Source organism: Falco peregrinus, chromosome 4, assembly GCF_023634155.1.
Source record: "Falco peregrinus isolate bFalPer1 chromosome 4, bFalPer1.pri, whole genome shotgun sequence".
NCBI lineage: Eukaryota > Metazoa > Chordata > Aves > Falconiformes > Falconidae > Falco > Falco peregrinus.
The window spans coordinates 100426189-100449548 of NC_073724.1; the positions used below are offsets into that span (position 1 = coordinate 100426189).

General features: G+C 47.3%; 2 protein-coding genes across 4 annotated transcripts in view; both read right to left on the minus strand.

Moving 5' to 3' along the window:
- Window positions 1–2982: 2982 nt before the first annotated feature.
- On the minus strand, window positions 2983–8495 carry SHISA2 (shisa family member 2). Of its 2 annotated transcripts, XR_008747039.1 has the most exons (3): window positions 7804–8495; window positions 5016–5896; window positions 2983–3941 (listed from the first exon to the last, which is right to left on the minus strand). XR_008747039.1 is itself a non-coding variant. In XM_055803045.1 (2 exons), the coding sequence occupies exons 1-2, from the start codon at window positions 8105–8107 to the stop codon at window positions 5343–5345; spliced, it is 858 nt and encodes a 285-aa protein (XP_055659020.1). In that variant the 5' UTR covers window positions 8108–8495; the 3' UTR covers window positions 2983–5342. The 2 variants fall into 2 exon arrangements, 1 of the variants encoding a protein (XP_055659020.1); XM_055803045.1 differs by having other exon boundaries at window positions 2983–5896.
- Window positions 8496–18177: 9682 nt separating this feature from the next.
- NUP58 (nucleoporin 58) overlaps window positions 18178–23360 on the minus strand; it is a 35643-nt gene continuing 30460 nt past the window's right edge. For both annotated transcript variants that reach the window (XM_055801840.1, XM_055801839.1), the window contains exon 16: window positions 18178–20242. In XM_055801840.1, coding sequence (XP_055657815.1) covers window positions 20073–20242 — 170 coding nt within the window. In that variant the 3' untranslated portion in view covers window positions 18178–20072. The remainder of the gene's footprint in view (window positions 20243–23360) is intronic.

Here is a 23360-nt window from a genome sequence, read left to right on the forward strand (position 1 = left end):
GGCCTTATGTGCAACGGCAGATGTTGATTTCATTCGAGAAGAATGATTAGTAGATAACCTGATACCTGAAACCGGTCTGGCAAGAAAGGATTTAAGTATTATGACCTGCTACCATTCATGGTATGGGCTGGAGCACTGTCATATCCTGGAGAAATTATTAATGTATAGAGTCGAGGGAGATGGATTTAGTCCGAGGGGACAGAGTGTATATTCCGTGTGTCATTACTTAGATAATCCTTGACAGTATAGGTGGCTGCAGGTAGGGGGTATGCGTGGTTATGCAGCAATGGGTTCAGTACATACATTAGATGTATTTACTACGTTGAGTTGTAACTTAATGGGGTAAATATATTAATGCACTATTATACATGGGGGGACAGGGGGGCACAGTGAGTTGTGGGTGGATCTGGGGGAGCTGTAGGATAACTTGGTGCAAAAATGCCAGCTCAGGGCTGGCGGGAACTCTTAAGAGGATGTGCAGTCTTCATTCCTTGGTTTACAAGACCCATGTTTTTATAAACTATTAGAATGTTTTTAGTATTTAAGGATTTTGTTTTCTAAGGCCCCGGTGAGGGGAAGAAGAATTAGAAGGATTGTGAAATAGGTGAGGGAGGCTTGTTGACTGATGGTGGTGAATGGGTGTTCTACAGGTTGGCTGCCTGCTCATGTTAGGACAAAGGGGTTGGTGACGAGGAGTCAGAGTAGTAGTTGGGAGAGGGGGAGGAAGGTTATTGTGCATTGTTTGGATTTATGGAGGAGAGGTCTTAAGAATTGTACTAGTACAGAGGCGGCTAGTACTAACACTCCATCTAGTTTGTTGGGGATTGAGCATAGAATGGCGTATGCAAATGGAAAATATCACTCAGGCTTGATGTGAGGGGGTGTGACTACTGGGTTTGCTGGTGTAAAGTTTTCTGGGTCTCCTGAAAAGCTGGTTTTTGTGCTGTTCCCCTGCATGGCTCAGTGGTTTGGGCACCACGGGTCGGCCAGGCCCCTGTCTTGGTCTAAGCTATCGGACCAGCGTGGGCTGAGCCCAGCGGGATTGCCTACAGCTGCCCTGGGGCACTGCCGTGCCCACAGTTCCCCTTGTGAGGACACCAGCGGTGTATGTGCTACGGGCAAACCAGTGCCAGCCCAGCTAGGATGGATTTTGCTGGCTTCTCCCCACCATCGTTACTGCTTACCGTGCACGCGGCCACTGAGCATGGCACACTGGACGCTTCAGTGCCTTAAATAGGTAGCAATGTTCAGAAACAGGCACTGAAAAAGTACACCACATACTTCAAACTGCCTGCAAGCAGGAAAAAGGAGAAATTGTTTAGGGAAGTCTGGGAAGATGGAACTGAGTAATGAGATGAAATTGCACAAGCAAAAAGGCGTATGGCCTCTCAGGGGCGGGTTTCCGTCATCCCACACGGAGCTGTGTGACCTGCCCTGGAGAGCCCCACGGGAAGCGCTCAGCCAGGGCGGCAGGGTGGGTGAAGTGACTGCGGGAGTGTTTCCATCACTCTGTAGCCATATAAGGCTAAAAAAGTATTTATGGGCCACGCAGCAGGCTTAGAAGTGTGGCTGCAATTTTTTCTAATCCTCGTATTTTTGGCTCTTACACTGTAAGGGAGAAGATCAGCTCTCCTGTGGAACAGATGCATGTTCATTGGTAGGACCTGGAAGCTGCCGTGCCCATCCTGGTCCCAGGTCCGAGCCCATCCCTGGGCTGCCACAGCACTGCTGTGCAGCGGCGCTGCGCCGGGCGGGTCCAGTGATCGTATTGTACGTGGTGGGACTATTCCTTCTGAGTTGCAACCAAACAGATCCTGGTCTCAGCTAGCACTGTAGCCTATACAAGGTGAGTAAAGGCACCTCTCCTAACCACCACTTGTGCTTGCACAGAGTTGGTTTCCACCCTCTTTCCCCATGCCATCCATAGTCACCATCTGCAGCAGGAAAAATCCTACCCCTCTCAACCAAGGAAAAAAAACTAACAAGCAAATATAAAAATAAAAAGCAAACCATGTGAAAAGATGAGAGAAAACTTTGACACAAACCCTTGGCCTTTCCTGCTGCAAAGTGCTCGCCACCTCAGCAAATCTGCTGTAAGCCATGGCTGACCCCTCTCCTTCCCTGCCAGCTTTCTGCTTCCAGCCCGGCTACTTCACCTCCCCCAAATGCCAGGAAGCCATACATAGCATTTTGGGATGCACTACAATACAGACTGACCAAGGCTATGTTCTTCCCAGACTGTTCTTTCCTGTTCATTTGAGTCATAAAGGTGCAGATCTGAGAAAGCCCAACTTCCCACCCATGCCCTTCCTGCTCCCCCAGCCGCCCTCCTGCTTGCCCTCGTGGTGCAGCACTGGCAGTGCCGGTGCTGGAATCACCAGTGGCAGGAGGGAGCAATCACTGTGAAAGCGGAGTGGCCTTGTCCCAGTCTGCGTTATGCACCCTTGCACAAGGGGGCTTGGTTTTTGTCTCACGAGGATGACGTTTGCTCAGGTGAGAAGGGTCCCTGTGCAGAGGGAGGTGGGGAACAGCACGGCCACTTACTGAGCTATGCACTTGAAATGCTTTGCTGGTAACTGTGAATCCAATTGAAAGCAAAAATTCTCTGAAAATGTGTATTTTGTATGCATGGATTTGTATGTATGCAGAGTATTTGGCATTAATTGGAAAGGGAGAGGACCATGGGCTCTACCCATCTTGCTCCCACCACTGGTCCCCAACCATCCCTGCGGCCACTGGGACGTGAGGCGTCCCAGCGCACCTGATGCTGAGGTGCCCTCTCCCTGCTCCCCTTCCCTCCAAACCCTCAGACGTGCCCCACCATTCACTCAGCCATGTAAATTGTTGGTTTTGCTGTCATTCTTTAAAAACACAGCCAAAAAGCCAAACTTCGCTTTCTGCCAGGACTGGAAAACTGGGTTGGTCAGATGGGCTCTTGTAGACAGAGGAAACTGAGGGGAAAAAAAACTGTAACAAAGCAAACAAAGTCACACCATAAAGCATTTATTAAGAAACAAAGGGGCCTTTTTTCTTCGTTTGTAAGAAACACTTTAAAGCAAGTGCCCTTTCAGAGATTTAAAAGCTCTATCAAATGGTAACATTAGTTTTACATTATTGTACATGACATTTAAAAAGAACCCCACGACATCTCGCGAACTTCCTTTTATTACAACTCAGATTTCTCTGCCTTCAGTTGTAAATTAATTTCTACAGACTTAAATTTAACTTATTCTTTTATTTTTAAACAAGTAAACAATATACAAAGAGATTCACCTGAATTTCATAGGTCAGAGGAGGTGTCCTTGCCAGGGCAGGTGCAAGGCAGGCAGTGCATGCTGGTGCGGGGGCAATAGCTGGCTTGGTTCACAGTTAGAAAAGATCACACAGGTGTGGACAAGCTTGCCGTCTGGCCACCAGTTACAGACTGGGTCTCACCTGGGGTCGAGCACCTCCAGCTCCTGCCGGAGCCAGCAGCAGCTGAAGGCAGGCATGCCAGCCCCTGCGCCTGCCACCAGCTCAGCTTTCCAAGGTCAGCGTGGGACCAAGCTGTAACGTGGGCAGGTAAAACCCTACATCCCCACGAGACCCGAGTGCACGCTGGGTCCTTCAAAAGCCTGGCAGCACCCAGCTCTGGTGCACGTACTGCCTTTAAAGTTCCCCCAGGTGGTGTGGGCAGAGCAGGCACCCAGCACCTCCAGCAGCCGGGCGCTGCCTTGCCAAAGCCGCCCAGCCTGGCTGGAGGGGAAGCCAGGGCTCGTAAGCCAACCTTTCTGTCCAGGTCCTACATGCTGGATGGGCGATCACGGCCAGGAACAGCAGATCTGGGATAGACCGCCTATTCATTTTCCTACGTCAGTCGTCAAACCGTTTCAGCCCGCTGCAGACTGCCTGTGTGTGGCATGTTTATGAGTAAACCGTTGGATCTGGCAGTGCTTCTGCACCTATGTGTAATTTAATAACAGACATACAAAAAATAGTAGTATCACAGTTATTGCTACATATTGATACAGTATCAGACAATAAGAAACCTTTTATATCAGCTCTGGTCTGGTTACACTAATCGCCCAGTTTTGGTATATGCCCCCCCAGTCCTCTGTTGCAGTGTTTTGGCTGAAGAGCAAAGGGATGGAAATGCAGAGACCTACGACTTTTTAAGAGACAAAACCAGCCTTAAATAGTTTGTTGCATCCAGGGTGATATATTACAATTAGCACAGTCCAGTTATTCCCAGCACACTGCTCATCTTCAGCCGGGAGAGGTATTTCTCCCCAGCTGAAACAAAGCAAGTCAGAGCCACCAGCTCCAGTGCAAAGAGTCGGAGCAGGGCTGGGGACAGGCTGGTGGGGGAGGAAAGAGCCCGTTCTCCTACGGTCTGACTCCACCACAAGCAGGGTTGAGGGCTGACAGCTTTGTGTGCAGTCACACGGGTTTACTGTTTCATGGGAAGTGAGGTTAAAGCAGGCGTGCCTGGAGTCACAGCGCGACCTTTCTCCACAAAGACAGTCTCTGCTCAGATGCCGCTAGCTGTACCAAAAGCTTTGCTGAGCATCAGGAAGAGCAAGCACCTGGTACCCTGTTTTTGCTAAAAAGTTCACAAAGATAAAGTCTGTGCAAACCACTACTGGGTCTTGATCTCGAGATAAAACCAAATCAAGAAGGGTTTCAAGTGCACTGGAAGGAAGAGCTGAATAATTCACGCTCTTCCAATTCCTACATAAATACCAGGGACAAGGAAAATCGGTCTTTGCAAGACTAAGCCTTTCATGGCATTTCACCCCAAAATGGGGAGGGGGTGGGGGTGGGGTGTGTAAGGACCCACAGGGGCTGGTACCAGCACCCAGCACACAGGGATTGCACTGTTCAGCTCTCGGTTGTGATTGTCTGTAAAGCAATGGGAAACGTCATTAAGGAGCTGGGAGAGGAGAAAAGAGGTTTCTTAAGTACTGCTGTCTTCTACAGTGTAACAAAACTCTTTCTACGAATTAATTAGGCAAATACTTCTGACCATGTCATACCTGAAGGGCACTTAATGGCTCCAGCATTTATCTCGCAAGTACAGTGATCTGAAATACATATGCATTTTCAGCGTAATCCTTTACCGCCGTAAATCACGCACTGGAATGAGAGCGTATCTGGCAACGTTAATTCAGAGATACCATCCTACAGTTTCTGGCAATGGACCCCGATGAAAATAAATTTATAAACACTGTCTGACATGCATGAGCCTCTCAGAATTATTTACAAGTGATGTTCTGGGAGCTTCGTTCCGAGGAAGCACTTCTCCTTCGTTCAGTTTAGATATTAAAATCTGCCGGGTGTGGAGGGGGAGGAAGGCGTCAGCGCTACACAGTCACAGCTGGGTACATCTTCTGTTCGCTGTTGGTGTGCGGGTAGGGAGACTGGATCTGCCTGTAGCCGCTCTGCAAACCGTCCAGGAAGGGGGGCACAGGGGTCAGCGGCATCGAGTCATGCTGCACAGCGTAGCCCACGTACTGGGGGTGCAGGTACTGCCCCTGGTGTGGCACGATCTGGGTAGCCTGCTGGCAGTTCAGCACTGAGAAGTTCGTCGGCATGTTGACGTAGACGTTATTCATGGTCCCTTCTGGCAAACAGCAGTTGGTCTGGGACCTGGTCGGGGGGGCTCTGGCCCCCGAGTTGGCACTGGAGCTGGAGCTGGCAGCAGTGCTCGACTGGCGGGAGGAGGAACCGCGGGAGGTGCTGGCACTTGGGATCATGGGGATCGTCTCCATCAGGTGGGTGCCCCCAGGGGCTCGGCTCTGCTGGGGCTCCTGCTTGGGCCGCAGGCATCTGCAGCAGCAAGCTGCCACCAGCGACCCCAAGATGATGAAGGCAACAAATACAGATCCAACGATGAGGAACGGCACGTAGATGGGCACTGCAACAGCAAGGAAAACATTGTCACTGGGGGGGCAAGGACCAACTGCAGCAGCTCTGGCAGAAGACTCCCCCCCTCACCCAAGCCAAGCCCCCCCACCCCCAGCACAGGTCAATGCAGGGTGAGCACTAAAAGCTGTGTGGGCAGCTGAGCGTTTTACACAGGCAAGATGAAAAGGGCTGCCAAAGCCAATGGCTAGCGTTTCCAAAAGCATCTTTAAAGTTACTAGCAGGGAGGCAAGGCCACTGCTCCTGCCTGGAGGGAGGACAGCTAGTTGCTGTTGATGGTGGTCTAGACCACATCAACCACTACTCCACACCTTACCAGATGGGGTCTCTGATACACCCTACTAGAAAAATCAGGCAAGAGAACGCTGGGTTTTGGTCGAGGAGCACAGGGTAGTCAAACACCAGTGCTGCATCACATCCCACTTCAGCACCAGCCCTCTCTGGTGCTGTCACCCCTTGGGGCAGGGAGGCAGCCAGGCAGTGACCAGGCACCAGCCACAGGGGCTCTGCCACCCTGCAGCCCTGGTGCAGAGCAGCCAGATGCTCGTCCCATCAGCTCTGGGTGCAGGGAGAAACCATGGGGGAGGTGGTAGGGCAACAGCTCCATGCTCCAAAGCTTCACTGCCAGCAGATGAGCAGCATCACTCCTTGCGAGGCTTAAAGAAGGGACATCAGGGCACAAAGAGTGAAGGGTGGGAGCATAAAGCGTGGGTGATGCTTCAGTGGTGGGGTCAGAGGCCTGACAAGGCAGATGGTGAACACCATCCCTGGAAAGACCTGGGCTCCAGTTGTTCTGCATTCCCAGGGAAAAAGCTGTTTTCTCTGCCTCTGTAAGAAATCTGCATGGATATATCCAGGAATAATGAGGGGAAGGTGCCTCCCTTTAGCACTTGCGGATGCTCAGGACGACAAGCCTGGGCTTCATCATTCCCGCTGAAACCCGGCAGTGCCGAGGCACAGGTAGGGCTGTGGACCTCTACTCGACCAGCGCTAAGGCAGCCCTGGCACAGCAGCTGCCCCTCCTGCAAGTTACCCAGTGCCAGCACATGGCTGTGGCTCCCAAACCTGCCGACCAGTAAATATTAACCAAGAAAATGAATTGTCAAGAAAAATGCCTTGTTCTCAGAACTGCAAAAGGGGGGTTGTCTGGCTGCTTGTCAGACCAACTCCTTGCACAGCTAATTGGGTGGAGGAAGTTATAAGCAAAAGGGCCCATTTCTCCCACAATTTTAGCGCTTTTCTAACAAAAGGCTTGCAAAAAATCGGCTCTACTTCCGTGCCTGGTGCTGGAGTAGCTCTTGAGCAGGTGCACACACTTGCTACAGACTGCAGCAGGCAAGTTTTCTGAGAGTAAATCTGTCCTAATTATAACATCACTTCAGGCTACTTCTAGTGCATTCAGCGGGTGCAGACGGCAGCGAGGGCGCTGGGCGAGCGCGAGGCATCCCTCAAACAGCAGCAGAAAGGTAGAGTTTATCCTTGAAAGTTAATCTCGTCAGAAGTGGGGGCTCCCGAGTGGGAAGAACACCCGCAATTAGAGTGGGGGCCCAGCCAGAAGTCATTCCGACACGTCACCTTGCTTGCTTTGTTTGGCTCGTATGGGCCATTCGTCTCTTCCTTCCCACGAGGGGGGCAGAAGAGCCCGTTCGGAGCGGGGCAGAGCCCGTGCCCGCCGGGACGCGGCGTCGCCCCCTTTTAACGGGGACAGGGCTGGGCTTTCAGCGAGGGAGAGGGAGAAAGGGGCCGCCACGCCTGGGGCCCCGGCCCCCGCTCAGCAGCTGCGGACGGGCCGGCGGCGGGGGGAAGGGGCGGCGGGAAGCCCGCCGAGACCCGCGGGGGCCGGGCCGGGGCCGCCTCACCTGCCGCAACCCCGCGGGGGCCGGGCCGGGGCCGCCTCACCTGCCGCGCCGTCGGGGCCGTCCTTGCCGGGGCGGCCGGGCTCGCCGCCGCCCTGCCGCCGGTCGTTGTCGCAGGCGCCCTGGTCGAGGCGCGCCTCGGCGCTGGAGCAGCAGTACCGGAGGGCGCAGCTGCCGCAGCAAATGGTGGCGTCGCCGCCGTCGAAGCGCTCGGGGCACTGGAAGCCGTCCCGCCAGCCGCCCTGCCCGTCCAGCCAGCCGTGGCAGTACTCGCCGCTGGCCGCGGCCCCCGCCGGCAGCAGCCAGCCCAGCGCCGCCAGCAGCAGCCAGCACCGCCCGCCCCGCATGGCGCCGCCGAGGGGGCGGCGGGCGGGCGGCCGCCCGGTCAGAGCCCCCCCGCGCCGGGGCCGCGCCGCCCGGCCTCCCGGGGCGTGCAGCCGCCGCGCTGCGGGGAGTCTCGCCGCGGGTCCTGCCGCCGCCGCATGCCCGGCGCTGCCCGCGGGGTGCGGAGCCGCCGCCACCGCCGGGAGGGACCGGCCGAGCAGCGCGGGGGGGGGCGGCCGGCGCCGCTACTCGCGACTCCCTCCCCGCCGCCGCGCCGCCGCGGCCCGGCCCTGCGCCGCGCCCATGGGCGAAGCAGGCGGCAGCGGGACCGACCTCCGCCCGCCCGCCCGGGGGGCGACCAGCAGCGCGCCCCGTCCGGCGCCGCGCCCGCCACGGCCGCTGGGGGGGGCGGTCGCCGCGCCCCGCCCTTATAGGCGGTGGCGGCCCCGTGCGCATGCGCCCGCCCGACGGGGCGGCACCGCTGGCCCGGCCGGCCCGGCCCGCCGCGGGAGGGGGCTCCGCCGGGGGGCGGCCCGCTACCCCCCTCCGAGAGCGGCGCGGCCCGGCGGGCTCCCCGCTGAGGGGTACAGCCGGGCCCAGCCCCAGCCCCCCGGGCGGCGGCCCCCCGGCCCGCCCCCCGGCCGTGGCTTTGCCTCCCCGCTCCTCCCAGCGCAGCGGCAGCGCCAAGGCGCAGGGATGCGCTTTCCAGCCCGCCCGAGCCGCTCCAGCGGCCGGGAAATTTGTTGTTTCTCTCTCCTGGAAGCCGGCTCACGTGTTGCCAACCAAAACTTTCGCCACCGAGGGAGAAACCGCCTCTTTTTATTGAAAAAGGCAGAAACCGGGCAGCTCCGGTCCCTGGTGCTGTTCTTAAATCCTGCTGCCGTCCTGCTGCGAGGAAGGTGACCGCACCGTTATGTTTATTTATTTCCCTCATTCTTTCAAGCTTTCCTTCTACAATTAAATCGTTGCTTCTCACGAACAACACACCGGTCCTTCCCCCTCCACCTTCATCTCCCTCTTTTGTTCCCTCCACCGCTGCGCAGACAGCTGCAGGCTTCCGCAGGGGTATTAGCCTGGACCAGCGGATTCTGGTCAAATTACGGCCCAGGTAATTAATTCCCTCGTGCTCCCCCGGCCCCCCCCGGTGCTCGCAGCGGTTGTTTCCCAGCCCCGTCCCCTCCGCGGCCGGGCTGGGTGCCGAGGCGGTTCCCACGCGTCTCCCGCCGCACCTCAGAGGGATCAGGAACCCGGAGCTCTGGGAAAGCGCGTCGTTACCGAGATGAAAAGCGGGATTGCGGCGCGACAGGTTCTGCATCGCCCGTATCGACCCAGCTGGACAAACGGGCAGAAACGCGCAGGAATTTTCCCGGCGGAGCCGGCGATGCTCCAGTCCCAAACCCGAGCAGCGGCTGCCGGGGGGGGGGGGTGGGGGGGCGCCCCACGACAGATGCCATACCCTGGGCCCGCAGTGCCACAGCACCCACTGCCCCCCCTCCCCCGTGTGTGGGTCAGCGGCGAGGGACGGGGGGCGCCTGGGGAAGGAGCTAAAGCCACGGCCAAACGCGTGCGTCCACAGAGGTCTTCCGACAAGACCATTGTCATCACCCATGGCTCGGGCTGGCGTTTTTATAATAGGAAAAGCAGCTTCTTGATTCTTTTGTACGTGGCAGGTAAAATCCTTTCCCAGCCCCCTCCCTCACGTCCATGGTTGCACTGACCCCCAGGGAGGTATATCTCGTTCAACAGCAGTAACACGCTTCTGGAAGATAAGGCTTCTTCTACCTGTCTAGCCCACCTGTATTCCCAGTCAGGAGCCCTTGATCGCAACAAAATACCGGCACCAGATCCCTTGCCGAGATTACCTGTAACAGGTACTTTATATATTCAAGCTCAGAATTTGTCTCAGCTTGTCTGGGTAAAACCAGAGATAATAGCACACCTCATGATGCTTTTGTAAAACTTAAGAACATCTGGCACTTTGCAAAATGCTTTAGAACATATTCAGCAAGACTAATCAGCATAAAGAATTTTTTTCTAGCTGTCTTTACAAGCTGATCAGGTAATATCTGTATAATTTAAAGTGCACAAAAAAAAAAAACCCAAACCAAAAAAAACCCACCAAACCCCAACATGCAAAAATGCATCAGTATAGCAACTATCTTTTCTACTCTGCAACTTTCTCACACACTTTGTGTCTAGCAACCTCATAACACTAGCTCAATCTATTTCAACATGAACTAAACCCATCACTAAGGCCCCAGAGCACAGGACACCAAGCTCACGGGGTCCCATCCAAACGATCACATTCAGCTTTTAGAAACAATTGAAACATCATATATATGTTAGAGTGGGTAAATATTTAAAGCCTAGAGATATTCAGTAATGCTCACATCATTTATAAATCTCTACTCTTTGCTTTATTTTTCTCTAGAAGTTTGAATTTTTACTCTTTCTACCAGGTGTAGTTTTCTGAGGCCTTTGGCACAGTAGAAATGTTCTTTGCCCTTCTTAAGCCAAATGCATGATCCCAGGAAAGCAAGTACCACATTTTATTTCAGTCATTTGAAGAACTCTCACACTGTTCTGTGATTCCTGAAAAATCTTCTCAAAGCAAGGAAAATAGTTAAAATTACTTCTGTTAGTCGTCTGAAACTGATAAAAGTGCATTTTCCGTAACATTTTTGATGCTTTGAACTGCAAACTGCCTGTGCAGCAGTACAGGGAGGAAGTACATTTACAGCACCGTACAGCTTTTCCAGGACACAGTGTCCAGCCACTGCACTGGCCATGGCAGTGATAACCACACACCCGCACGCCCGGGCACGGAGCTGTGACACAGCTCCCTCTTCCAGTGCCAGACCAGGATGCTGATCCTTGCAGGCCAAGCTGCTGTGGGTTAATCGCCACCGCATGCTTAAATGACTGTGTAACACCGGTGTCTTCTTACCTTGTAGATTCATTTGGTCACTGCCTTGACAGGTATTGTCCTTATTGTAACAAAGGCTTTTTTTCTGTTTTACTACTACAATCCCTCTACAGATGGGAATTTTTCACAAGTATGTGCCTTCAGAGCACGGTGCTTTGCTTTCCTTAGGTTTGCAGGCCCCGTTTGCTAAAAGCTCCTTGCAAATGCAACTGCTTCTACATCAAAAAAAGACATCAGAAATAGGAAAGGCATGAAAAGAGGGATAATACAAAAGCACGTTTTTCATCTTGAACAGCTCCCACTTCAGAAGGGGGGAAAGCAAGGACACCCCACCTTGAGTCTGAGCTGCTGAACTGGTCACAGTGAGGTACCACAAACATTTGTCGGGGCTGGCTGTGGGCAGGAAGGGGAGAAGAGACAGGACAAATTGGAAGAAACTGTAACAACAGTGCCTCTCCCACTTGGGTGTCCATCTTAACAAATTCTCCAAGACAAAGCAGGAACACAGACCTGTCACCTTGTTCTGTATCTCTATTTTTGTTGGAATCTCTTTAGAGCAGGGAAAAGGAAAACCCTGCGACACGACTCTCCAAGCTGCCGTGAGCTTCTGTGGGCGGGTAAGCAGCTCTTGCTGTTAGGGATGTTTTGCTTTCCCTGTTGCATTTCCAACCCATGCTCTGAGATTTACCACACTCCTTCAACGGTAACAGACACACAGAACCGGCAGCAACTCCTATCCCCTTTTTCTTTTGACTCACTGTAGACAAACTTTAGATGTTGGGTGGATGCCGCCTCCTCTTCTCCTTTGGGATATTCATTCTTGGTAGCCCAGTCACTCGGGTACAAGTGAGTTTACCTGCTTTTCATTGCCCAACCCTGGATGCCAGACAGGCTTCTATGTACCTTTCTCATTACATTTAGCTAGCCTATCTACCATTACATCATTACTGTCAAACAATATTGTAACCTCATCCGAAACTTGGCAATTACTTTGGCTCTGCAGTTGTGTCCACAACACTGCAAATCAGAAGTACAGATGAAAACTTGTAACCTGAATTCTTCTCCCTCCTTTCTCCCAGAGACAAGCTAGAATTCATCATCATGGTACTATTGTTTAGATTACTTGGCATGTAAAAGCCATGCCATGCTTACTGCCAGAGCTGGATTTTATAGCAGTTTGTACTCCATCACTAGATTCCTCTTCCTGGTAATATAAAGTAATGGAATCAATTCCCACCCGAAAGCCAAGCTGAGTATGTAGGGGTTTAGTTATTTAAAAAAAACACACAAACTGTTTGTCTTGTCGTTTGGGGTGGTTTTTTTGAACTTCCAAACAAATTACCTTGAAGTCAGAAATCCCTGCATATCGTACATTTATCCTGGCAAAACTGCTTCTCAGGTAAACCCGTATTTCCTGCCGATAAAGCAATGCCTTGCTGCCCCCATGTGAAGCTGGTGGGAAGGGTAGCGTTATTAAAGCACCATCACGAAGGGGTTTGTACGGAGAACTGTTGCAATTAAGAGCACAGTCCTTACTGACAGGTTATATTAATGTCATTTCCCAAATGAGGATATTTACCAGAATATATGAGCTTAACTTACTAGGGTTTCCTTCTCCTCCTGCCCTGGTTATTAGCTACCTTTTACACTAGTATAGCTGTACCTGTGGTAAGTATTATTTAAACACTATCAGTATATTTAAATGCCCAAACTGCTACTCTGATTGTGGTATTACTTGCATAAGCCAAACTGGTTTTTATTTCTGCTTAGGGAACATATTTAATATCTACATTTTTAAATACACATGTATTCATAGCAGAAAGGCTTTCTTTTATTGGCTCTCATTTCCTGGAAAATAATTAGAACAAGATGACCCAAGGAAAAAAAAAAAAAAAAAAAAAAGAAAAAACACCAAAACCCTCACAGAAAGAGTCAAAGGAGTGCAAAAATAACTGAATGAAATTATATGAAGCTAGCACACCTCAAGGGCTGGGCCTGTGAATCTGCACAGCAAGCACATCAATGTGCAGAGCTCAGCTTCTGCTATCAGTGCTCGCTGCCTCAGTGCATGCAGCACTGACAGCAGACATCAGTGCTGGCACCACGTTATCATAGCCGCTGCAGACACCTCCAGTATCGCACGTCTGGCTCCAAAATGCACCCGTGTCTCAATAATGGGGTTAAAGGATGGAGGCTGAAGGGAGGTGACCAGGTAACGGTATCTGTAACTGCTGGGGGACATCACCTTCCAAATTCACCAGGGCAAGATTGCAACAAATTAAGGAGGAGACTGTTTCTAAGAAAACTTCCCCCACTTTTAACACTGAGCCCTGCTGGACCAGGGCTTTAGGGAGTTTGCTAGCATCGTCCTCCAACTATTCGGCACTGATCAATACAACTGTCATGCTTTTCTCCTGGGGCATCTTAGTATATTGATTTTTGGAGCTCCCACTTACTGCAGACACAATGGATTGCTGTTAGAATATATAAAAGCCTGGACAAAAAGCTGATGTGCACATCTTCAATTTGAAAGGGGTTTCCTAACTGAATTATAATTTCTTCTCTAACCGATCACTCCAGCCACTAGCAAGAAGAAAAGAATGTTAGCTCCCCCCCCCCCCCCCCCCCCCCCCCCCCCGGCAAAAAGAGAGAAAGAATTACTTCTTGTGGACTAAATCCATCTTCCCACAGCCTGCCCTCCCAGTGAGACAGGCCGATTTGACAAGGTATCATTATTATAAAGTTATTTCCATTAAAAGAAGAAAATGCCTGAAGTACAATGATTTTCCATATTCACATTCCCATTTATGCCATGCAGACCATAAAGCATAAACATTTTATCAAATGCAGGAAGAGAGGACTAAGGATAATTTCAAAACAAATTTACTGTTGCTCACCTCCTAATACCATAGCACAAGACAAGGATTCAGGCACCACATAGTGAATGTAGCATCACTATACAGCTGTAGTCCACATTGCTGCCTGAACAGTAAGATTAATGAGCTGCAGGTCAGGACAAAAAAAAAAAAAAAAGTGCTGCTACTCTTGGTACAGTTCAACAGGACTTACTACAGCTTAATTTGCAGTTTTAGATTTTATATACTGATTATTAGTGCAGATGAGCAAGAATCAGCAACCTGGTGCAAAACATTAACAATATTTACAGGAACATTTTCTAGATCAAGGTTTTTTTTATACTGCTTACAAAAGAAGTAAAAAGACTATCTGCTTGCATCATTGCTATTTGACTTGACATCAACAGCACAGCTCAAATACAACTTACCTTAAAGATGATATAACCTAGCAATGAGGCTTCGGAATCCCCACCCCCCACCCCCCCCAAATTCTCAGAGGTAATTTTAAATGATACATCTGCCACTCTGCAACGGTGTTTGTTTTTTAACGTTACTATTTCTGTCACTGCTGGAATGCTATCACCATCCATCTGTCTGAGCCCACGATCTTATTCAAGCATGCCTTTTGCCCCAGTATTGCTCAGCAGCTCCGAAGCCTGGCAGACCCCGTCACCACCACAGCGCGGGTATCACCATGACAGAGCAACAAATAACAGCTGTACCGGCTGCTGCGGCACTAGAAATAAAGCGTGGGGAGAGGTGATGAGGAAGGTGATACTTCTCAAGTGTAAAGTGACAAATTACACAGAAAAGTATTTCTAGCTAAATACTGTTACTAACAAAGTATAAATTCAAGCTAACAGGCATTTGCGTTAGACCTACATCTCCAGTACAACAATTCTTGCCCTGCATGGGGCAATCTGGACGGGCTCCCGCAGCCTCCCTGTGGTTCCAGCCACTTCTGCACATCTCCGATACAGGCAGGAGGTTGCTATTGGCACTGACAGAGCATTACCATGCCCGAAGCCAACATAAACAACATTAAAAGCCTTCCCTCTTTACTTGCAGAGCAGAGCTCAGCATCAACTTCACTTTACTACCAGGGGATTGAGTAGGAGCTTTGCCCTTGTGGTCTGTACCGCATAAGCTTAGCTAACGGCCAAAGCAGGTCTCACCCTCCCTGGGGATCAGGCTGACTTCTGGTTTGGCTGCCAGAGGTAAGTGAACATCTGCCTGCTCGTTGAAAGTTACTCTAGTTGTTTAAGCATTACACCACTACCATGGGGGTAAGCAATGGTGACGTTAGCTGCAGCGTGTTCCTTCAGCCAGCCACCAGTTCCTCTAGTCAGCGGTCAAAATAAAAGGCAAAAGGAAGAAAAGACCATTCCTATTTGAAACTGAGATAATGCTAAGACTCATTTCCACGGCATTCAGGCTAGCACATTTCCTGTTGCTGTCACTTCTGTAGGTTCACTTGGTCCAACCCAATGCTAAATCAGAACGACCGTAGCTACCTTTGGTGTTGCTGTTAAGGATAAAGGAGGCAACACTCTGGAGAGCACAAATCAACAAAGGTGACATACTGGTAAGATACAGGTACGCTCACCACCACTCCTCCATCCATCTCCAGCAGAGATGATGTCCCCCACGCTACTAAGGACTAGGACAGTGCTGGCCTAACAACCATTTAGCCTTTGGGCCCAGCCCTTCCAAGTCTTTTTTTGAAAGGTGGACATTTTTTCCACCTTTCAAAAGGTGGAAAAGGACTCGTTTATCACATGTACCTTGCCTTATGCCTGGATAGAACAACAGCAAAAGTGTTTATGCTCAAAGGTTCGATTCCTTTATGTGTATGTTGATGAAGAAACAAAGGTAGTCCAAACCTCCAGGAAATGCTAACACTTAACAGAATTAGAGGTTTTCTGTATTTTTTCAGTCTAGAGTAGCTTCTACCTAGGTACTTAACCATGGAGTTAACAGACTGGCTTTAGCTACTCAGCTGTACATAGTTTGTGCATATTCTTTTCCCCAAATTTTCACCCAACTGGGAATCTAGTCAACTGCCCGGCGGGTTTTTTTCCCCGCGTGAGAACTTAGGCTCTTCTCTTACGAAGAGTACATGGTATTTTTCAGAATTTCAAGTTTCATATAATAAACAGTTCGATTTTGAATACTTGTCAAGTCTGTGTTTTTCCCCTTTTTACTATGCTATAGCATCTGATCAAAACCTCTTCATCCTAGCTTGCCTTTCTGACTGGGATCATCACCTCTGAAGCATATCCTCTTACCACAACGAGCCACATTAAATACACAGAGCCAGTGAGGGATTTCTTGCCCAGCCTCTAATCAGAACTGAATTTTGGAAGCAATTACACAACGTTCTAGAAAGCTGCTGTCCTGCTGCTGCCCAAGCACATGCTGTAGAGCGACACCTGCATTGAAGAGAAAAGAAAGAGGGAAATCCATCAGTCTGTGAAACACGAGTTGAACAAACAAGAAAAATAGCTCTTGCCCGTTCAGCTGTTGACCTGTTTAGGACAGGAGTATGCATGTATTCCGAGTTTTCCATGCACGTGTTCAACAGAATTGACCTGATATTCTGGTGGGGGCAGATCTATACTCAAATAAAAGTTAAATCAATCCAGAACCTTTTCTAGTTTGTAGAAGCTTCCAAACTTAATCATAACCTGTTCATAATAAGGTAGAATTACCTTACTTCTAAAAGGTGAGAAAATGGAAAGCAAACCATTTTTTGGAAAAAGTTATCAAAGTAACACGCACCCTACTCACCTCCTCACTGTGGCACTTCAACTGCAGTGATGGGTTATAAAGATTAAATCCCTGAGGCTGAGTAAAAAAGGCATTAAGTAATAAACCTCATAACAACAGGAGTCAAATGGGTCAGAAGGATTGTTCAAATATTGAAGTTTAACAAAACCCTATTACCTTAAAAAAAAAAGTGTAAGAAAATGTGAATGCCCTGGAAACAAAAGGTGACATAGAATCATAGAATAGTTTAGGTTAGAAAAGACCTTTAAGATCATTGAATCCATCTGTTAACCCAGCACTGCCAAGTCACCACTAAGCCATGTCACTAAGCATCACATCTGCACTGTCCTTTAAACGCCTCCAGGGATGGTGATTCCACCTCCCTGGGCAGCCTGTTCCAGTGCTTGAGAAGCCTTTCTGTGAAGAAATTTTTCCTAATATCCAATCTAAACTCTAAACTTCCCCTGGTGCAACTTGAGCCCGTTTCCTCTCATCCTGTCCCTTTTTACCTGGGAGAAGAGACCGAGCCCACGTGCCTACCCCCTCCCTTCAGGCAGCTGCAGAGAGCGATAAGGTCTCCCCTCAGCCTCCTCTCCAGGCTGAACACCCCCAGCTCCCTCAGCTGCTCCTCACAGGACTTGTGCCCCAGCCCCTTCCCCAGCCCCGCTGCCCTTCCCTGGACACGCTCCAGCCCCTCGACGTCCCTCCTGCAGCGAGGGGCCCGACACTGAACCCAGGGTTCGAGGTGCGGCCTCACCAGTGCCCGGTACAGGGGGCGGTCACTGCCCTGGCCCTGCTGGCCACACTGTTTCTGACACCAGCCAGGACGCTGCTGGCCCCTTGGCCACCTGGGCACACTGGGGGCTCATGCCCAGCCGGCTGTCAGCCAGCACCCCCCAGGCCCTTTCCCACCGGGCAGTTCCCAGCCCCCTGCCCCAGCCTGTAGCGCTGCCTGGGGCTGGTGTGACCCACGGGCAGGGCCCGGCACTGAGCCTGGTTGAACCTCACACCACTGGCCTCGGCCCATCGGCCCAGCCTGCCATGGCTAAATTCAAGTCAATATTCTGGGAATATAATTATTTCAAATCCCATTTTAACATTAGTTTCTAGTACAGCACATGATTATTCTGTCAGATAATCACTTCTTTACTTAGGCTAATTTAAGGACTGTTAATAACTTATTAATAACTGTAATTAATAACTGTAATTAATAACTGTTGCCTTAATGTGAAACAAAACAGAACACAGGGACCCAGGAGCCTCAGACTGCTTTTGAATTTACAAAGCCATACCCAGTGCTGTGTTCCAGCACGAGCCAGATGTATACAGCGCACTGTGAGAAGATTATAGACAAACCCACAATACAATACCTCTCCCACTTACAATCCAGAGATCAAGGCCCTAACTTCATCAAGAACAATTTTGCACTATAATTCTAGGAAAAACAATTCTACATATTAGCTGATGACATTTTTGTTTCACCCATAACACAGGAAAACAGCAGGAAATGATCTTTCAAATAGGCAAATGTGTATTACAAGGATCACAGCATTATTGTTTTATTGTTTGCACAATGGTAAGTTGCACATATGGACAAACAGTACACAATTTTAGTTTCACAAATTAATACATTACAAGAGAGTCCAGTGGTTTAACACATTAACTATTAAAAAAAGCAATAACAAAGGAATAAACATTACGGTTTTGACTGCAGCCCAATAAAATTTTAAAAAATGTTGAAATCAAAATAAACTGTAAGCTTTATTATTCTGAGACATTAAAAAACCCACATTATATCCCTTCCTAAGGGACTTCTCACAAAGATGCAATAACATACAAGTACAAAAGTGAAGAATTCTGCTCAGTTTCCCTTAATTTTATCAGATCAAGTGACAAACTGAACATTTGTCAAAAAGCAAACACTGCTGAATGCAGACATTGTTTCTATAACATACAAAATGGTAGTAACGCTTTTAACAACAGAAAGCAAATGACCTGGTACTAGAAAATCTTACGCACTGTAACTGTGTTTTAGAAAAAAAGGTGCTTTTGTGAAAATGATTGTGGATATTCATTTGATGCATGTTATATACAAAACATCTTCTACATAAAAAGCAACTTGGCTCCAAAGTTCCATGTTCACACTTCAAGCTCTACTTTTATTTGCAAAGATTCAACTGGTCTATTACCTCCTCCTCAAGATGTTTTCCCAGGTATTTCCCGTGCACACCAAATTGGAGATGCAGCATAACAAGCTATGATGTAATATGCAAGATACATAAACTACTGTTGCAATAGCTTTAACCCTCCAATTACATCATTTTCCTCCTCCATTCTTTAGCAGCAACTTATCATGCTATACCTCATATTGAAAGCAGATACGCAACCTCTTGAAAGTCAATGCTAGTAGCGCTTATGAGAAACTAGTGAATCAACTCTGGTTTTAACAGCTAATTTGGGTTTCCATTAGAATAGCATCTCCTATCTCCCCTAGTTGCAGTGAAAAGCTCAACTAGCTCAACAACTCTCTGCTTGCACACAGACCTTGTGGCACCCTGAGCTTTCAGCTGAAATCTTGCAACTCTACTGTTCAGCTCAGGAGAAAAAACCAAAACCAGTTTGCAAACATTACCTATAAAATGTGTGTGTCAATCTTAGATCCTTTTTTAGGGTTGGCTGCTAAGTGGGTCAAGAAAAAGGTTTAAAAATAAAATCCAGCTACTAACCACTACTTACCAAACTTTATGAGATAGTAAACATTGTATTTTAGCTGGTCTTAAACAATAAAACACAAGCAGCAATGACGACCAAGCCCAGGACCCACTATTTGAAACTCTTAGGAACATCAAGAAATGGGACCACAGGGCAACACGGAGAAACGGAACATATAAAGAAAAGGAGACCTGTCTATGGGGCAAGGTTTGCACATCTGTATTTTATACATATATATACACATACATACACACATATGTGTGTGCTGTACTGTATATATTTACATCCATATACACAAAAAGACCCTGAAGTAGATTTAAAGGCCATATCCAGGAACAGAAGATATGAACTCTAGCATTTGTACTAGAATATATTTTATCTGTACAAAAAAACAAATATGCATATATTCATATGGTATAAAGCTTATTAACAAAAAATATTCTGCTACTAACATTAGGTTAAATAAATGGTTTTACAAGATTCTTTAATAATAATGCAGTATAGAACATTTCTAAAACTAGGGCCAAAAATAAAAATACATAAACGGGTTTCTATTCACAAGAAAATAGCTGTTCAATATGATTTCCTTTTGTATTTCAGACTAGGGAAAAGTAGCAAAATCTTTATAAATCTCCTGGGATGCAATTCAATTAATGCATCAATCTAGAAAAATAGACTTTTCAGGTGAACAAAGTTGATTCACTTCCCCTTGCCTAAAAGGGGCACCTATCTTTTCCCTCGCTTGTTTCCAGCTGGAGGTTTCTTCAGCTGAAGAAGTTGCCCTCCTGTCCCAAAGCCTGCAGACGCAGGATTAGACACTCCGAACGTCAGGCCAGCTGATGCAGTGATGCCAGGATTGCTGAAGTTAAACCCAGATGTAGTTGAGCTGCCAAAGCCTTATGAGGGAGGGAAAAATATTTTAAAACATAAGTTATATCAGGATTGCAAGTTTGTTCTCCTTGTAGTTACGAACGCCAACCACTTTATTACCGATATTTGTAATACTCTATACTAACACGGAACTACAATAGTATGCCACATTGCTAACACACTTGGACTTACTGTGACAACTTGGATGCCTACCTCAGTGACTGTAAACAATTATATCCCAAATCACACATCTATTATACCGTTATCCAAAACAGTAGCACCCAAAGTCCCACTGAAATAGTACAATAGAAGAACCATAACCCCTCAGCATCTCAGCCTAAATACGTAATGCATACGCAGGTTGGGAGGGAAGGCAAAAGTACAAGCAGCCCACAGCCCACTCCACTCACAGCAGGCAAATGGCAAAGCTGGAGTTGGAGCTCCCAGCCTTGTGCCCTACTGACTAGGCTACCTTTGCCTGCCTTTATAAGGTATGTGGCACAGAACATACCTTAAATGAGAAGGTAGAAAAGGCTCGAAATCCTCGTCAAGTTCTTACTCTTGGTATTTAAAAACGCCCTTTATGACTTAAACCAAAAACCAGCATTGAAAACAAAGTTTTGGAAAAACTGCATGATTAGCTGAGCAAATTGTGCTATTTTAACTCCTCTACCCTCTTCTATCAAGGTAAACAAATCGAAGATCTGGTTTAGCTATAAAACAAGGTCAGTTAAAGTCTGCCTACAGTTTTCAGCCAGAGTAACACCAACTCATTCTACTTTCTTTTGTGAATTTATATCAGTTACACACAACCCACTTGGGTAACAATTGAAACTGTTAAAGAAACCTAGAAATTTCTCAAATATTAGTTAACAAGAAGGCAAACTTCACAACTACACTTTCTGTTCTTTCAAGAAACCAAGTTCACCAATCATACAAAATATCACAGTATGACATAAACAAGTTAAGAATTTAACAAATAGTTTCATACATGTTGCGTATGGAAACCTGTAAACAATTAAAATAATAAGAAAAAACGGGACTGGTTCACAAGTAAAAAAGATATATTCTCAATATGCATTACTTAACATAGTTTTGTTAGTTCTTTAGCAGACCGTTACAGCAATCCTTTGGTCACATCAGCATCTTCAACTCAATGTCTGAATACTTTTAAAACACAGAAATAAAACCCCAATAGATGCTCTAGGTCACAAAAGATTTCCAGCACAGCTTTGTGACCGGTTTACTATAGTCTTCATATCTACAAGCTGCTCACAGTTACACATGCATTATATTCAGGTCCACTTTTCAGCAGTATAAGTATGTCCAGCCACGATCCCACTTGATTATCTTTTCCCCCGTGTACTGAGGCTGCTATTCTTCAATAAAAGTAAGTCTCCAACACAAATTCTCAAGTCAGCTCTTCAAAGTACATTTACCATCTCAGTTTCCACAAAAATAGTGCGTGTGTACATCTCCCCTCCCCTTAACATTATACCTATAAATTCAGTGGTCATTTTTTTTCCCCCTTTTCCCATCACTCTGGGAGTCTTAATGCTCTTTACAACATCCCACTCACATCAGCTTTTTCAGCTGCCACCAGATGTATACGAGCAGGAATTAATTGGGACTTGATTTGGAGTCAGCTTTCCACAGTGTCTGTGTGTGTTTCAGAGGGAAGTCTGGACATAGTAGATACAACAACTGCTCTGGACAAAGCCAAATTTACTATTAGAAGATGCTCAAGTACTTTCAGAGGACTAATTTTTCTCTTCAAACATAGAAATTGAGAAGAGCAGTAATACTACTGGAAACACTTTCAAATCCTTTAAAGCAATTAAATCCAACTCATAACTTACAAACACTTGACAGAAGCAATTTGGGGATCAGTAACTTTCATTCTAAAATAAGAACAAACTGATGGAAAACATGTGGAGGAGACTCGGGGCATTATCTAAGTGGCCTAGAAGGACAGGGTGAAGGAACACTTACTAGACATTATTTTGGGAAAATATTTAAGTGCTCGCATCGAAACACAAGCAGTAACAACAGTATAACCTATAACCCATATTCACCCCATTTTCCTGTTTTTTTCAAAAGCAAAATATTCAGAATCAAGATAACAATAATATACACCAGAATACTGTTTCAAGATCCTGTAAATGTTATCTAAGAAACAGGACAAAAAATTAAAAAAATATATATAACCTGGCTAGCCTCAGACATCATTCAAACCCATTTATACACCCTCAATAAAATTAAAGATCCAGAAGCCATAAGCATAAGGATATAAAAGGTAGAAGTTGACGTGCTTCTGGGCTACCAAATTTTTATGGAGGTTTCTATTCCCTAATCCCACTCTAAGTCAGGATTTTATGACCACTTTATAAGTACAAAATAATGGGAATTATATTGACTTACTATTTACTTTGGTTTGATACCTCATTAGTGGTGGACAACTGATCCATACAACTGCTTTTCTAATTATGTTTTTAAAATACTTAAAACAAAATTATGTACTTTGTAATTTAGCAGCTTGAAATACTGCAAGACTATTTATTTATATAAATATTAGTAATAGGTAATTCAAAATAGGCTGAATAAAATAAGCTACAAGATAGAAATGTAAGCAGTGTAAGTTTTCCACTTGCTTCTGATAGGAAAAAATAGCTAAGCAAAAGGAAGTTGATGCTTAGACACTGCACACTGCAAAATAAGAGATGTTCTATCAAGAAGTTACTAGGGTGTTAACACATTCATGAATGTTACACAGCCAGCTTAGTGAGTTATTTCCACCTCATAATACAAAGCTTAAGATACTTCACAGGCCTAATTGGACAGGGTAACTCATCACTAACCAAGCAAAAAACAAAACAAACTGAAAAGCATAGCAACTAACAAGAGTCCAAGCTAACCAACCTACCGGGAACTTACTAATAAACACCTGCCACTTGCTATGTTTGTATGAATAACAGTTACAAAACCCCATTTTGCTTTTAAAAAAAGAAACAGGCTACCAAAAGCAAATCCCAGGAGACACCATACTCCTTCAATCTGTCATGGGAGAAAGACTGTAACACAGACTATAGTAAGTTATTTGGCTCAAAACCAAACTCCTATTTAAAAAGTAAATAGAGATGCAAG